This window comes from Oryza brachyantha, chromosome 6, assembly GCF_000231095.2.
Source record: "Oryza brachyantha chromosome 6, ObraRS2, whole genome shotgun sequence".
In the NCBI taxonomy this organism is placed as follows: Eukaryota; Viridiplantae; Streptophyta; class Magnoliopsida; order Poales; family Poaceae; genus Oryza; species Oryza brachyantha.
This window is the reverse complement of record NC_023168.2, coordinates 12,469,045-12,484,201: the sequence shown is the minus strand read 5'-3', so window position 1 is coordinate 12,484,201 and position 15,157 is coordinate 12,469,045. Positions and strand designations below refer to the sequence as shown.

The 15,157-nt window shown below is 56.6% G+C and overlaps 1 protein-coding gene across 1 annotated transcript; it reads left to right on the top strand.

The window, feature by feature from the left end:
• Positions 1–9,665: 9,665 nt before the first annotated feature.
• LOC102707975 (putative cellulose synthase-like protein D5) lies at positions 9,666–13,157 on the top strand. Its single transcript, XM_040525213.1, has one exon. It carries the CDS (start codon positions 9,863–9,865, stop codon positions 12,875–12,877), a length of 3,015 nt encoding a protein of 1,004 aa, XP_040381147.1. The 5' UTR covers positions 9,666–9,862; the 3' UTR covers positions 12,878–13,157.
• Positions 13,158–15,157: the final 2,000 nt, after the last annotated feature.

Here is a 15,157-nt window from a genome sequence, read left to right as displayed (position 1 = left end):
CTCCCTAGACAATCGCACCACACTTCAGGTTTCACCCCCTCCTTTACACCAAGTCGGGCAGTCCCCTCTTGTGCCTTGGTAAATCTGGAAGCAGGAGAAGCTTTCGTTACACCACGATTGCCCGTCCATACTCCATCACGCCTACCCTTGCCTGGGTACGTCGAATAGGGACAAGCTAGATTACGAGTCTCACCGTTGCCCATTCTGGCTTGTGGTTAGTACGTGTAAGACCAGCAGGGTTTCCTGAGAACCGGTTCTTAATTGCCATGGGCACGACTCTCAAAACCATGCACCCACAGCCCACCTTAAGCAATATTTTAGTTGTATTAATCCACCTCGGGAAATGAATAATGATAACAACCATTGAAGGCGTACCAAAGTGCAACAATAATTAAATAATAATTGGTGAGCTAGTTGAACTAAGCATGGCTAAGCATTGACTAACCCTAATTCTAGTCAAATTAACCCTGGGATGACAATAATAAATGGGGATCAACGGATATATTGGTAATTGCCCAATAGATAAATAAAGTAAATACATTTGAATACAATGCATGTTTGAATGTAAAAGCGGGGGATTTTATAATCATAGGTTCAATATGATCAAAGAAGGGTGCCACTTGCCTTGCTTAGACCCACGAGGAACTTCGGCGACGACTTCGGGAACGAACGGCGCTGCGACGGGGTCAAAACCTACGACAAACAAGGCAAAACAAACAAAACAGGCTAAAAAACTACTGAAACAGAGAAAGAAACTATTTTAATGGATTCTTGGCATTTTTCTGGATTTAATGAAACTTGAATGGACCTAAACGGAGACTAGATGAATTACTTATGAATTTTAGAAGTTTTCTGGGTTTTTAGCTAAACAGAAAAGTCCTAAATCAATTATTGCGCAATTAATGGGGCTGCTGACGTCAGCGAGGAGAGAGGAGGCTGACGGCTGACAGGTGGGGACCACCTGTCAGCGGGAGAGAGAGGGGAATGGGCGGCTGACACGCGGGCCCGGGGAGGAGAGAGAGGAAGGGGCTGGCGGGGAGCGACTGATAAGTGGGACCCACTCGTCAGCGAGAGGGAACAGAGAGATGGGGGCCGAACGCGCGGTCGGGTGGACGGCGGCGACCGGCGGGAGCGGCGGGCGACGCGGCGGCGGCGGCGCACGGCGACGGCGACGCGACGGCGACGGCGCGACGTCGACGACGGCCGGGGCGGCGGTGAACTGCGACGGCAGCCGGGAAGCGGGAACATCGGCGTGCGAGCAGCGGCGGTGGGAGCGGCGGAGACGGCGAGGGCCGAGGAGAAAGGGGAGGTGGCGATGGCGATGACCGGCGGCACGAGGGCGTCGACATCGGCGACACCGACCGGCGACCGAAGGGCGACGACGGTGTTGGCGAGGAGGAGGCAGAGACCACGGCGGGGTGGCGCGGCTCGGAGCGGCGGCGGAGCAGAGCGGAGGAGGGAGAGGGCGGCTGAGCGGCGGCGGAGTCGTGCGGAGCGGCCAAGTGGCAGCGATAGAGGAGAGGAGAGACGGCCTCGACGGCGTCGCGGGGGCAGCGACGGCCGGCGACGGCTCGACAGCAAAGCGGCGGTTGGTGGTCGGCGGAGGCGAAGGTGGTGGTGGGCGGAGGGGTGACGGCGACGCAAAGATGGCGATTGCGACGAAGTGGGGAACGGCGGCGTGGAGACACGGCCGAGAGGGAGAGGGATCGGGGCGGCGCGGCGGTGGGTCAGCCGGCGGTGCGGGCGCGCACTGGTGTGGGCGGAGGGAGCTTAGTGACGGCGTCGCGAGGGTGACGGTGATGGGATGCGGCATTCTGCCGGGGAGGCGGCGACGGCGCAGCAACGACGGCGTCGGCGACGACATCGGGCGGCGACAAGCGGACGGCGACGGCGACGACGGCGCGACGACGACGATGGCGCGACGACGACGACCGTCGTCCGACGACAGCGCGTGGCGCGCGACCGAGCGCGGCGCACGGCGACGACGGCACAGCGGCACAGCGACGGCGGGCGGGCGCGGGAAGCGGCCAGAGGAGCTAGACGGGAGCTCGAGGGAGGAGCGAGGTGGCGTCTGCCAAGGAGCGACGCAGCCTGGCGGCCGAGCGGCGGACGCGACCGGAGCGGTGGCGCACGACGACGGCGCAACCGGAGCAGCAACGACGGCGCGACGAGCGTGGCGGTGCGGCGAATGGCGGGAACGAGCGGCGCCGGCGAGGCGGGGACGACGGCAAGCGGAGGGGTGACGGCAACGCCCAAGGCACGCACGCGCACGGCGGCGGTGGTGGCGACCTCGGCGGCATCCTGCGGAGAGGAAACGAGGGCAGGAGGGGAGCGGAGAGGCTCACCGGCGATGGGAATGACGGCGACAGGTCGGCGAGGAGGTGGGACAGGTGGCGACGTCCGACGGCGACGACCGGGCGATGGGATCGGGGTGGCGGTGGTGAGGTCGGGAGCGGCGGCGACCGAGTGGCGAGAGGATGCGCGGGCGCTGGAGATGCCCGCCGGCGACGACCCGGGCGGTAGCAAGTCGGCGACGGCGAGGCGGAGGTGACGACGCGGCTGGACGGCGACGACGGGCGGCAGAGGGCGCAATCGCACGTCGGCGGCGAACGGCGGGACACAGCGGCGGCTTGGTGGCGGGGGGGGGGGGGGGGGGGGAAACAGCGGCGACGCGGCGGCAGGGAGGGGATTTATAGTGTGGCGGCGCCGGCTAGGGCGGGACGGAGGTTGGAGACCGAGTCGGCGACGCGGCGAACTCGGCGGCGGCGGTTGCGGTGGCGGAGCGGCGGGCGGAGCGGCGGACTCGGCTGGCGCGGTGCGGCGCGGGCGCGGGCTGGGGCGGAGGCGGGGTTTCGGTCGCTGACAAGTGGGCCCCACCTGTCAGTGGCGCGAGGGAGGAGGGAGGCGAGACGGACTTCGCCGCGGCGCGGGCGGACGAGCGGGCGAGCTGGGCCGAGGCGGCCCAGGCGGGAGGAGCGCGCGCGCGCGCGGGGACGGAGCGGAAGGCCGGCTCGGCTGGGCCGGCCGGGCGGGGAGAGGTGGGCCGGCTCGGCTGGGCCGGCCCGGGAAGGAGGAGAGGAAAAAGAAAAAAGGAAAAAGAAAAGGAAGGGAGGAAAATTGGACTTCGGCCCAATTTGAGAAGGAAAGGAAAAAGAAAGGAAAAAGGAGGGAAAAAGAAAAACCCCATTTTTGTCGAGTTTTAAATTAATTTGTTTGGTCAAATTTTATTGTTCTGCAATTTGAATTTAAATCCAGTTAATCGATTTGCGAGCCTCGATTTAATTAAATTAATTCCTTTTAGAGGGATTTTTCCTGAGTTAATTAAGCCAATTGTTATTTACGAATTTCTTTTTACGATTTAGGCTTGGGGTGAAACTCCGGGCGTGACAAATCCACCCCCCTTAACAGAATCTCGTCCCCGAGATTCGGAGGAGCTGTTAAAGAGGTGCAGACAAGCGGCCTAGAGTTGGCAGAACTTACCTGGAACAAACTCGGGTGCGGCTTGAGCTTCCTTGGCTGAGACTTGATTGACTTGGGCTTGCACGAATCCTGGTTTGTTGCGTCTCGGCTGTGGACACTCCTTGGCGATGTGGCCCGGTTTGTTGCAGTTGAAACAAACCCCTGGCTTCTGAGCTGGTGTTGTCTGGTTTGGCGGTGGCAGTGCTGATAAGGGCTGCAGTTGTCCTCTATTGTTGTCGTTGTCGTGGGGGTTGTAGTTGCTTGGGTTGAAAGGTCGGTGTTGACGAACAATCAGTGTCGAAGACCCCTGCTGTTGTCCAAAGTGCAAACGTGGCTTCTGGTTCTTTCCTGTGTTGACTTGTTCCGCTTTTCTCTTGCGATCCATCTGGTTGCACTGGTCCTCCTGGCAGATTGCTTTGTCTACTAACTTCTCAAAGTCCGCAAAATCCTTTGAGATCAGCTGTTTGGTCAGGTCATCATCCAATCCTTCAAGAAACTTCTCTTGTCTTTCAGCATCGGTGCGCACATCTTCCGGGGCATAACGTGCTAGGCGGTTGAACTCATGGAGATACTCTGTAACTGTCATGTCCCCTTGTTGTAGATCACGAAACTCACGCTTCTTCTGTGCCACTATTCCATCCGGCACATGGGCTTTCCGAAAACTGTTGCAGAACTCGTCCCAAGTGATATCTGTAGTGGCAATGTGAGTAGCCAAAAGGTTATCCCACCAAACGGAGGCGGGTCCCACCAGTTGGTGAGTCGCGAAAGCGACCTTCTCTTGATCACTGCACTCCAGAAGATTCAGCTTCTTTTCGATTGCATGTAGCCAGTCGTTTGCTTCCATCGGGTTGGTTGTGCTTGCAAACGTCGGTGGTCGAACTCGAAGAAACTCTGATAACCTTGACTGTGCTGGCGGTGGTCCTTGGTGTTGATTCTGCTGCTGATTCATCAAAAGCTGCATCACCTGTTGGTGTTGTTGTTGCATCTGTTGCATCATCATGGTCATCATCTGAGCCTGGTTGGCTAGAACTTGGGCAATCGTCGGGTCCTCTTGTTGCGGCGGTGGTGATCCATTGCGTGAACCTTCACGGTTTTGTTGACTTCCAGTTGCTCCATTGTTGTTGTGGTTACTGTTCCTTGTGTTCACCATCTGAGCAGAAGGGGAGAACAAAGGGGAGGAGAAAATCAAAGGGGCTTTTCTTGAATTACTCGAGTGAAATTTTCTGATCTGGATTAAAACACTTAAAAGAGCACTCAACTCCTGGTGGTACAACCAAAACTCCACTACTTGCTATGGTGAACCGCTAACCCCAAAACAAACCTACACACACAAAAACTACCAAGCAACGACTAAAAGACGATGCTAGGGTAACGTCTACGGCTCGAAACGGCTGCGACGACTGAAGAAGCAACGCTTGACTCTTGAACGACTCCATCTTCATCTTGAGAGCGACGCTTGGAGTAGCGCAGACCTGACTCTTCACTTGAATCTTCGGTCTTCACACTGATCGGCTGAAGTTGCTGACGACTGCTGCGACGAAGGCACGGGCTCATCGATGGGATGACACACATCTATAGAGAGATCAAGGTTTGAGAAGCAAGTATGCTCACTAAATTTTCAAAACCAAAAGACTCGACTCTTTTTTTTTAAAACGACTCAAATTTTGCAAAACCTAATGCATATGAAAGAAGGCTCCTAGGGTTTCCATTTGGCTCATCCTACGGTCAAGATTGGCTCTGATACCAACTTGTCACGCCCAGAAATTTACACCAAATTTCTGAACAATAGCATGTATTAAATCTCGGTCCAGGCATCAGCCCGAGTACACACTATGACAAATTAATACACAGTTCCACGACTTAAAAACAAATAAAAACAATTATCTATCGAAATGCAGCGGAAAGAGGAAAACAAAACTAGACCATCTAATCTTCTGCTTTAGCTGGCGATGACGGCTCCACACCACAGGCACTCTCGACGGCGGACTGAACCTCACTTCAACCTTCGGAGCAACCTTCTTCTGACACAGGCTCTGGCACTTGCTCTGGTGAGGGAAAATTAAGCAAGGCTGAGTACAAACCACCATACTCAACAAGTAACACCCAAGACAGGGAGAATAATGCATGCAACAGGGTATCAAGGATAGGCTAAGGTTAACTTGCACAAAAGCTGCAGTAATTTAGCAAAACAGTAGATAAAATAGACTGAAATAAAAGTAAAGTAACATTTAAAATAAACATCCACTGTCCAACGTTACACCACGTTGCAACAGGCCCAAACCACTGTCGAACGTTACACCACGTAGCGACAGGGTCAACCCTCTACCCAACGTTAAACCACGTTGCGACAGACCCAAACCACTGCCAACGTTACACCACATTGCGCAGGGTCAAACCAGTTCCAAGATTTGTAAAATTATTAAAGGGGTTCAACTAATCCCAGTGAATCTGTCAGTTCGCCCAATAACCGCGGGCACGGCTATTCGAATAGTTTTACTCTGCAGAGGTGTACAACTTTACCCACAAGACATGGCTGCCAAGCATGTTACCATGCCCCAACGTATCACCACGATACCTCAGTACGGAAACCATGATAAGACCTTTCACCCAGCCCTCCCTAGACAATCGCACCACACTTCAGGTTTCACCCCCTCCTTTACACCAAGTCGGGCAGTCCCCTCTTGTGCCTTGGTAGATCCGGAAGCAGGAGAAGCTTTCGTTACACCACGATTGCCCGTCCATACTCCATCACGCCTACCCTTGCCTGGGTACGTCGAATAGGGACAAGCTAGATTACGAGTCTCACCGTTGCCCATTCTGGCTTGTGGTTAGTACGTGTAAGACCTTCAGGGTTTCCTGAGAACCGGTCCTTAATTGCCATGGGCACGACTCACAAAACCATGCACCCACAGCCCACCTTAAGCAATATTTTAGTTGTATTAATCCACCTCGGGAAATGAATAATGATAACAACCATTGAAGGCGTACCAAAGTGCAACAATAATTAAATAATAATTGGTGAGCTAGTTGAACTAAGCATGGCTAAGCATTGACTAACCCTAATTCTAGTCAAATTAACCCTGGGATGACAATAATAAATGGGGATCAACGGATATATTGGTAATTGCCCAATAGATAAATAAAGTAAATACATTTGAATACAATGCATGTTTGAATGTAAAAGCGGGGGATTTTATAATCATAGGTTCAATATGATCAAAGAAGGGTGCCACTTGCCTTGCTTAGACCCATGAGGAACTTCGGCGACGACTTCGGGAACGAACGGCGCTGCGACGGGGTCAAAACCTACGACAAACAAGGCAAAACAAACAAAACAGGCTAAAAAACTACTGAAACAGAGAAAGAAACTATTTTTAATGGATTCTTGGCATTTTTCTGGATTTAATGAAACTTGAATGGACCTAAACGGAGACTAGATGAATTACTTATGAATTTTAGAAGTTTTCTGGGTTTTTAGCTAAACAGAAAAGTCCTAAATCAATTATTGCGCAATTAATGGGGCTGCTGACGTCAACGAGGAGAGAGGAGGCTGACGGCTGTCAGCGGGAGAGAGAGGGGAATGGGCGGCTGACACGCGGGACCGGGGAGGAGAGAGAGGAAGGGGCTGGCGGGGAGCGACTGACGAGTGGGACCCACTCGTCAGCGAGAGGGAACAGAGAGATGGGGGCTGAACGCGCGGTCGGGCGGACGGCGGCGACCGGCGGGCGACGCGGCGGCGGCGGCGGCGCACGGCGACGGCGACGCGACGGCGACGGCGCGACGGCGACGACCGGCGAGCGGCGACGACGCGACGGCGACGATGGCCGGGGCGGCGGCGAACGGCGACGGCAGCCGGGAAGCGGGAACATCGGCGTGCGAGCAGCGGCGGTGGGAGCGGCGGAGACGGCGAGGGCCGAGGAGAAAGGGGAGGTGGCGATGGCGATGACCGGCGGCACGAGGGCGTCGACGTCGGCGACACCGACCGGCGACCGAAGGGCGATGACGGTGTCGGCGAGGAGGAGGCAGAGACCACGGCGGGGTGGCGCGGCTCGGAGCGGCGGCGGAGCAGAGCGGAGGAGGGAGAGGGCGGCTGAGCGGCGGCGGAGTCGTGCGGAGCGGCCAAGTGGCAGCGATAGAGGAGAGGAGAGACGGCCTCGACGGCGGCGCGGGGGCAGCGACGGCCGGCGACGGCTCGACAGCAAAGCGGCGGTTGGTGGTCGGCGGAGGCGAAGGTGGTGGTGGGCGGAGGGGTGACGGCGACACAAAGATGGCGATTGCGACGAAGTGGGGAACGACGGCGTGGAGACACGGCCGAGAGGGAGAGGGCTCGGGGCGGCGCGGCGGTGGGTCAGCCGGCGGCGCGGGCGCGCACTGGTGTGGGCGGAGGGAGCTTAGTGACGGCGTCGCGAGGGTGACGGTGATGGGATGCGGCATTCAGCCGGGGAGGCGGCGACGGCGCAGCAACGACGGCGTCGGCGACGACGTCGGGCGGCGACGGCGACGACGGCGCGACGACGACGATGGCGCGACGACGACGACCGGCGTCCGACAACAGCGCGTGGCGTGCGACCGAGCGCGGCGCACGGCGACGATGGCACAGCGGCACAGCGACGGCGGCGGGCGCGGGAAGCGGCCAGAGGAGCTAGACGGGAGTTTGAGGGAGGAGCGAGGTGGCGTCTGCCAAGGAGCGACGCAGCCTGGCGGCCGAGCGGCGGACGCGACCGGAGCGGCGGCGCACGACGACGGCGCAACCGGAGCAGCAACGACGGCGCGACGAGCGCGGCGGTGCGGCGAATGGCGGGAACGAGCGGCGCCGGCGAGGCGGGGACGACAGCAAGCGGAGGGGCGACGGCAACGCCCAAGGCACGCACGCGCACGGCGGCGGTGGCGGCGACCTCGGCGGCATCCTGCGGAGAGGAAACGAGGGCAGGAGGGGAGCGGAGAGGCTCACCGGCGATGGGAATGACGGCGACAGGTCGGCGAGGAGGTGGGACAGGTGGCGACGTCCGACGGCGACGACCGGGCAATGGGATCGGGGTGGCGGTGGTGAGGTCGGGAGCGGCGGCGATCGAGTGGCGAGAGGATGCGTGGGCGCTGGAGATGCCCGCCGGCGACGACCCGGGCGGTAGCAAGTCGGCGACGGCGAGGCGGAGGTGACGACGCGGCTGGACGGCGACGACGGGCGGCAGAGGGCGCAATCGCACGTCGGCGGCGAACGGCGGGACACAGCGGCGGCTTGGTGGCGGGGGGGGGGGGGGGAAACAGCGGCGACGCGGCGGCAGGGAGGGGATTTATAGTGTGGCGGCGCCGGCTAGGGCGGGACGGAGGTTGGAGACCGAGTCGGCGACGCGGCGAACTCGGCGGCGGCGGTTGCGGTGGCGGAGCGGCGGGCGGAGCGGCGGACTCGGCTGGCGCGGTGCGGCGCGGGCGCGGGCTGGGGCGGAGGCGGGGTTTCGGTCGCTGACAAGTGGGCCCCACCTGTCAGTGGCGCGAGGGAGGAGGGAGGCGAGACGGACTTCGCCGCGGCGCGGGCGGACGAGCGGGCGAGCTGGGCCGAGGCGGCCCAGGCGGGAGGAGCGCGCGCGCGCGCGGGGACGGAGCGGAAGGCCGGCTCGGCTAGGCCGGCCGGGCGGGGAGAGGTGGGCCGGCTCGGCTGGGCTGGCCCGGGAAGGAGGAGAGGAAAAAGAAAAAAGGAAAAAGAAAAGGAAGGGAGGAAAATTGGACTTCGGCCCAATTTGAGAAGGAAGGGAAAAAGAAAGGAAAAAGGAGGGAAAAAGAAAAACCCCATTTTTGCCGAGTTTTAAATTAATTTGTTTGGTCAAATTTTATTGTTCTGCAATTTGAATTTAAATCCAGTTAATCGATTTGCGAGCCTCGATTTAATTAAATTAATTCCTTTTAGAGGGATTTTTCCTGAGTTAATTAAGCCAATTGTTATTTACGAATTTCTTTTTACGATTTAGGCTTGGGGTGAAACTCCGGGCGTGACATATATGGAGAAGTCATACTACTCCCCATTTAGCGACAAAATGTTCAAATTTCAAAAAGGTTTGAATTTTGGGCTAATTAAGTTAAACACGAAGTAGTCCATAGAAAACTAGAAATTTAGGATGAATGAATTGGCCCCGAAAGTGTCGGCACTCCACATGCCATATGCCATCTCTTCCTCTCGTGAATCCCTCTAAACCATGCAATCTGTTGCAACAATGGCGAGAGTCGCATGGGGCCTCCGAGAAGCTAGCTAGCTAGTGATCGAGGAGGAGGAAACCAGCCTCGTCGTCGCCGGGGGCGCCCAAGCCATCCGACAGGCTCACGCGGCGGACGTCGAGCGCCTGGCCGCCTGGCCAGCATCTCCAGCGACGACGACCTCGACGTCGCGCCGGAGTACTACGCCGCCGCCGCCATGTCCGGAGACTATGCCAACTACACCGTCCTCATGCCGCCCACCCCGGACAACCAGCCCTACGGGGGTGGTCTCCCGCCCGCGGCGCCGACCGGTGGTGGCGCCAGGCCGGGCGATCTGCCGCTCCCGCCCTATGGCTCGTCCAAGCTCGTCAACCGGCGCGGCGGCGCCGGTGGCGACGACGGCGCGAAGATGGACCGGCGGCTGTCGACGGCGCGCGTGCCGGCGCCGTCCAACTCCAAGTCGCTGCTGGTGCGAAGCCAGACCGGAGACTTCGACCACAACCGGTGGCTGTTCGAGACCAAGGGCACGTACGGCATCGGGAACGCCTACTGGGCCCAGGACAACGCGTACGCCGGCGACGACGGCGGCGGAGGCGGCGCTGTGAAGATGGAGGACCTCGTCGAAAAGCCGTGGAAGCCGCTGAGCCGCAAGGTGCCCATCCCTCCCGGCATCCTGAGCCCCTACAGGCTGCTGGTGATGGTGCGGTTCGTGGCGCTCTTCTTCTTCCTGGTGTGGCGCGTGACGAACCCTAACATGGACGCGCTCTGGCTGTGGGGGATGTCCATCGTGTGCGAGCTCTGGTTCGCCTTCTCGTGGCTGCTCGACCAGATGCCCAAGCTTAACCCGATCAACCGCGCCGCCGACCTGGTGGCGCTCCGGGAGAAGTTCGAGTCGCCGTCGCCGACGAACCCGACGGGGCGCTCCGACCTGCCGGGGCTGGACGTGTTCATCTCCACCGCCGATCCCTACAAGGAGCCCCCGCTTGTGACGGCCAACACGCTGCTCTCCATCCTCGCCACCGAGTACCCGGTGGAGAAGCTGTTCGTCTACATCTCCGACGACGGCGGCGCGCTGCTCAACTTCGAGGCCATGGCGGAGGCGAGCGCGTTCGCCAAGGTGTGGGTGCCGTTCTGCCGCAAGCACGGCATCGAGCCGCGCAACCCGGAGGCGTACTTCACGCAGAAGGGGGACCCGACCAAGGGCAAGAAGCGGCCGGACTTCGTGAAGGACCGGCGGTGGATCAAGCGCGAGTACGACGAGTTCAAGATCCGCGTCAACGGCCTCGCCGACCTCATCCGCCGGCGCGCCAACGCCATGAACGCTCGGGAGCGCAAGCTGGCGCGCGACAAGCAGGCTGCGGGGGAGGCCGACGCGCTCGCCGCCGTGAAGGCCGCGACCTGGATGGCCGACGGGACGCACTGGCCGGGGACCTGGCTGGACCCGGCGCCGGACCACGGGAAGGGGGACCACGGCAGCATCGTGCAGGTGATGATCAAGAACCCGCACCACGACGTGGTGTACGGGGAGGCCGGCGAGCACCCGTACCTGGACATGACGGACGTGGACGTGCGCATCCCGATGTTCGCGTACCTGTCGAGGGAGAAGCGCGCCGGGTACGACCACAACAAGAAGGCCGGCGCCATGAACGCCATGGTGCGGGCGTCGGCGATCCTGTCGAACGGGCCGTTCATGCTCAACTTCGACTGCGACCACTACATCTACAACTGCATGGCGATCCGGGAGGCGATGTGCTACATGCTCGACCGCGGCGGCGACCGCATCTGCTACATCCAGTTCCCGCAGCGGTTCGAGGGGATCGACCCCTCCGACCGCTACGCCAACCACAACACCGTCTTCTTCGACGGCAACATGCGCGCCCTCGACGGCCTGCAGGGCCCCATGTACGTCGGCACGGGCTGCCTCTTCCGCCGCTACGCCGTCTACGGCTTCAACCCGCCGCGCGCCATCGAGTACCGCGGCGCCTACGGGCAGACCAAGGTGCCCATCGACCCGCAGTACCCGCGGCACGGCGGCGACGCGTCGTCCGGCGGCGAGCACGAGCTGCGGCCGCTGTCGGAGCACCCCGACCACGAGGCGCCGCAGAAGTTCGGCAAGTCGAAGATGTTCATCGAGTCGATCGCCGTGGCGGAGTACCAGGGGCGGCCGCTGCAGGACCACCCGTCCGTGCAGAACGGGCGGCCCCCCGGGGCGCTGCTGATGCCGCGGCCGCCGCTGGACGCCGCGACGGTGGCGGAGGCGGTGGCGGTGATCTCGTGCTGGTACGAGGACAACACGGAGTGGGGGCAGCGCGTGGGGTGGATCTACGGCTCCGTCACCGAGGACGTGGTGACCGGCTACCGGATGCACAACCGCGGGTGGCGCTCCGTGTACTGCATCACCCGGCGCGACGCGTTCCGCGGGACGGCGCCGATCAACCTGACCGACCGCCTCCACCAGGTGCTCCGGTGGGCGACGGGGTCGGTGGAGATCTTCTTCTCCAAGAACAACGCGCTGCTGGCGTCGCGGCGGCTCAAGTTCCTGCAGCGCATGGCGTACCTCAACGTCGGCATCTACCCCTTCACCTCCCTCTTCCTCATCATGTACTGCCTCCTGCCGGCGCTGTCCCTCTTCTCCGGCCAGTTCATCGTCGCGACGCTGGACCCGACCTTCCTCTGCTATCTGCTGCTCATCACCGTCACGCTCATGCTGCTGTGCCTGCTCGAGGTGAAGTGGTCCGGGATCGGGCTGGAGGAGTGGTGGCGGAACGAGCAGTTCTGGGTGATCGGCGGCACGTCGGCGCACCTGGCGGCGGTGCTGCAGGGCCTGCTCAAGGTGGTGGCAGGCATCGAGATCTCCTTCACGCTGACGGCCAAGGCGGCGGCGGACGACGACGACGACCCGTTCGCGGAGCTGTACCTGATCAAGTGGACGTCGCTCTTCATCCCGCCGCTGGCCGTGATCGGGATCAACATCATCGCGCTCGTCGTCGGCGTGTCGAGGACGGTGTACGCGGAGATCCCGCAGTACAGCAAGCTGCTCGGCGGCGGGTTCTTCAGCTTCTGGGTGCTGGCGCACTACTACCCCTTCGCCAAGGGCCTCATGGGCCGCCGCGGCCGGACCCCCACCATCGTCTACGTCTGGGCGGGCCTCATCTCCATCACCGTCTCCCTCCTCTGGATCACCATCAGCCCGCCCGACGACCGCATCACCCAGGGCGGCATCGACGTCTGATATACTCACACTTACCTACTACTGTACCTCCATCATCAACATCAAGATGGAACCAAGCAAGGATCTTTTTTTTTTTTGGTTTTTTGGATGAACAGATTTGCTGGGTTAATTAGATTGTGTAGCTCCTGTGTTACTTAAGGATGGTAGATAGAGAAGGTCCCTATTTTATACCAACTTTAGTCGTACACCACCATCAGAGAGTTTAAAAGAGTAGTCCCCTTGTGTACCAATCAACGGAGGCTAGCTCTACATAATTTCCTTTCTTTTGGGTTCCCGTCCAGTAATCGGATCATCAGAAGTAGCAGTAATATACTCGTGCTAACGCTACGTTGTCATAATATTTTTCATTAACGCATCGTTTAATTTCATATTAGTCAAGTAATTTTCTTAAAATGGGTCTAAGTACACTTTAATTCGATTCAAGTCATATATCAAACATACATGTGCTAAAGTATGGTGATATTTGGTAATAAAAAAGTCAAAAATTGAAAGAAATTTTATGTTTCAAACATTGAACAATTTCATCTTTCTATAGTCATATTCAACCAAGCAAATTTCATGGTCGTATGCATACCATACACCATGCTCTCAAGGCATGTATATACTAAATACGTACTAAATAGGAATCTTTTTAAAAATGTGTGTATGACTCCTTAATACAATACAATCAGGATCTATCTTCTAATTGATCTAAAATGAAGTATTTAAGAAAATTCTGATGTTCTTTTATCACAATTTAAGAAGAATCCACTGCAAATCTCACGCATGTAAAAGAAAAACTTAATCATAAATCTTAATCATATGAAATCTAGAAATCCAATTGTCTGTATAATGATTAATCTTATAGATTTCCAAAACTCAACTAGCTAGAACTTAATCACTTTTGGTCTACACGGCTTGGTATTGTGCTATGTTTGGACAACCCATCAGAACTTCATATGGTTTTCAAAAAGCAATTTCAAAACACACCTGATGTGGTAGCTGAAGAGGAAGTTGACCATGTATGAACTTCATATGTTTTTCAATAAGATTACACAAGAACAATCACACCCACCTTGTATGAAGAATAAGGAAACAAAATACTATGTACAAAATTCTCAGATTAAGTGACGTCAAAGTGCGTATGAAATCAATCCCACATAATCTCTGCGGTATTTCTTGTTAATTTCCATGTTTTTAGTCATATTATAGTCATAGAATAGAAATAATCTATTTAACGTGAGCAATATCTTAGAGGAGTGTGGCGGATAGGCTGCTAGGGGAATTATGGACGAGACACTAATTAATTTAGGGGCAGTACATGGCATGGCAGGTGGAGACATGGATGCAATTGCAATGGTTCAATCAAAGTAGATAAATATGCGTCACAGGATTTCATCCGTAAGACCATAGGTAATATGAGTCATGTTATTTAATGTATTATAGAGTAAAACAAATTTAAAAAATTCTATATATGTTTTGGTCTCATCTTATATAATCCTTTAGTTATAAAAAAACAAAAAACTCCACGTTCTCCGTGCATACGTGACCGCTAACGTCAAGGCGTTGGGTAATTAATTAGCAAAAAAATTTATAGCACTAACCCTACCTTTACCATAGTGGTTGTAGTATAGGAGATTTACTTATTAGTGGAATATTTGTGTGTGCGTGTGTGGTTAATTTGCTACTTGGAGTGGATGCTGATGTTGTCGTATTGATGCTCATTGAAGAAGATGTGAGACTGATCGATGGGATCAAGATGGGGGAGAATCATGGCTTCTTAAGCTCGTTCGCTTAACACATTAGTGAATACACTGCAGGAGTAATGGTGAGATATAATTAGTCATAAATATCAAATATCATGCGTGCGTGTGTATATATAACATAATTACATGAGTGATATTTATAGGAAGTTTTGAATATATAGAATGAATTTGTCTATGCATAGCAATGGGGGTGTCGAGTCAATCTGGGCCATTCGATTGACTTAGGTAATTCTGGATTGTTAGATTTTTTCCGTGAGGCAATGAGTCATGAGTCACACCAGTTTATGCACTATAGTATAGACTATTGATACAATACTACTCACTTATACATGTGTCTCCCGTGCTAGTGGGTTCACATGTCAGTGAGCAGTATTGTTTCCGTGGCCCTGGAGAGGATTTGAGCCCTCCTTCGATCAATGTTTTCAAATCATTCGATTGACCTAATCACCTAGGCATAAATTAGGATAAATAATTGTTGATCGGGCTATTAATCAAGGCTGATCGATATTGTATGTACTCCTTATAACATCTAAAA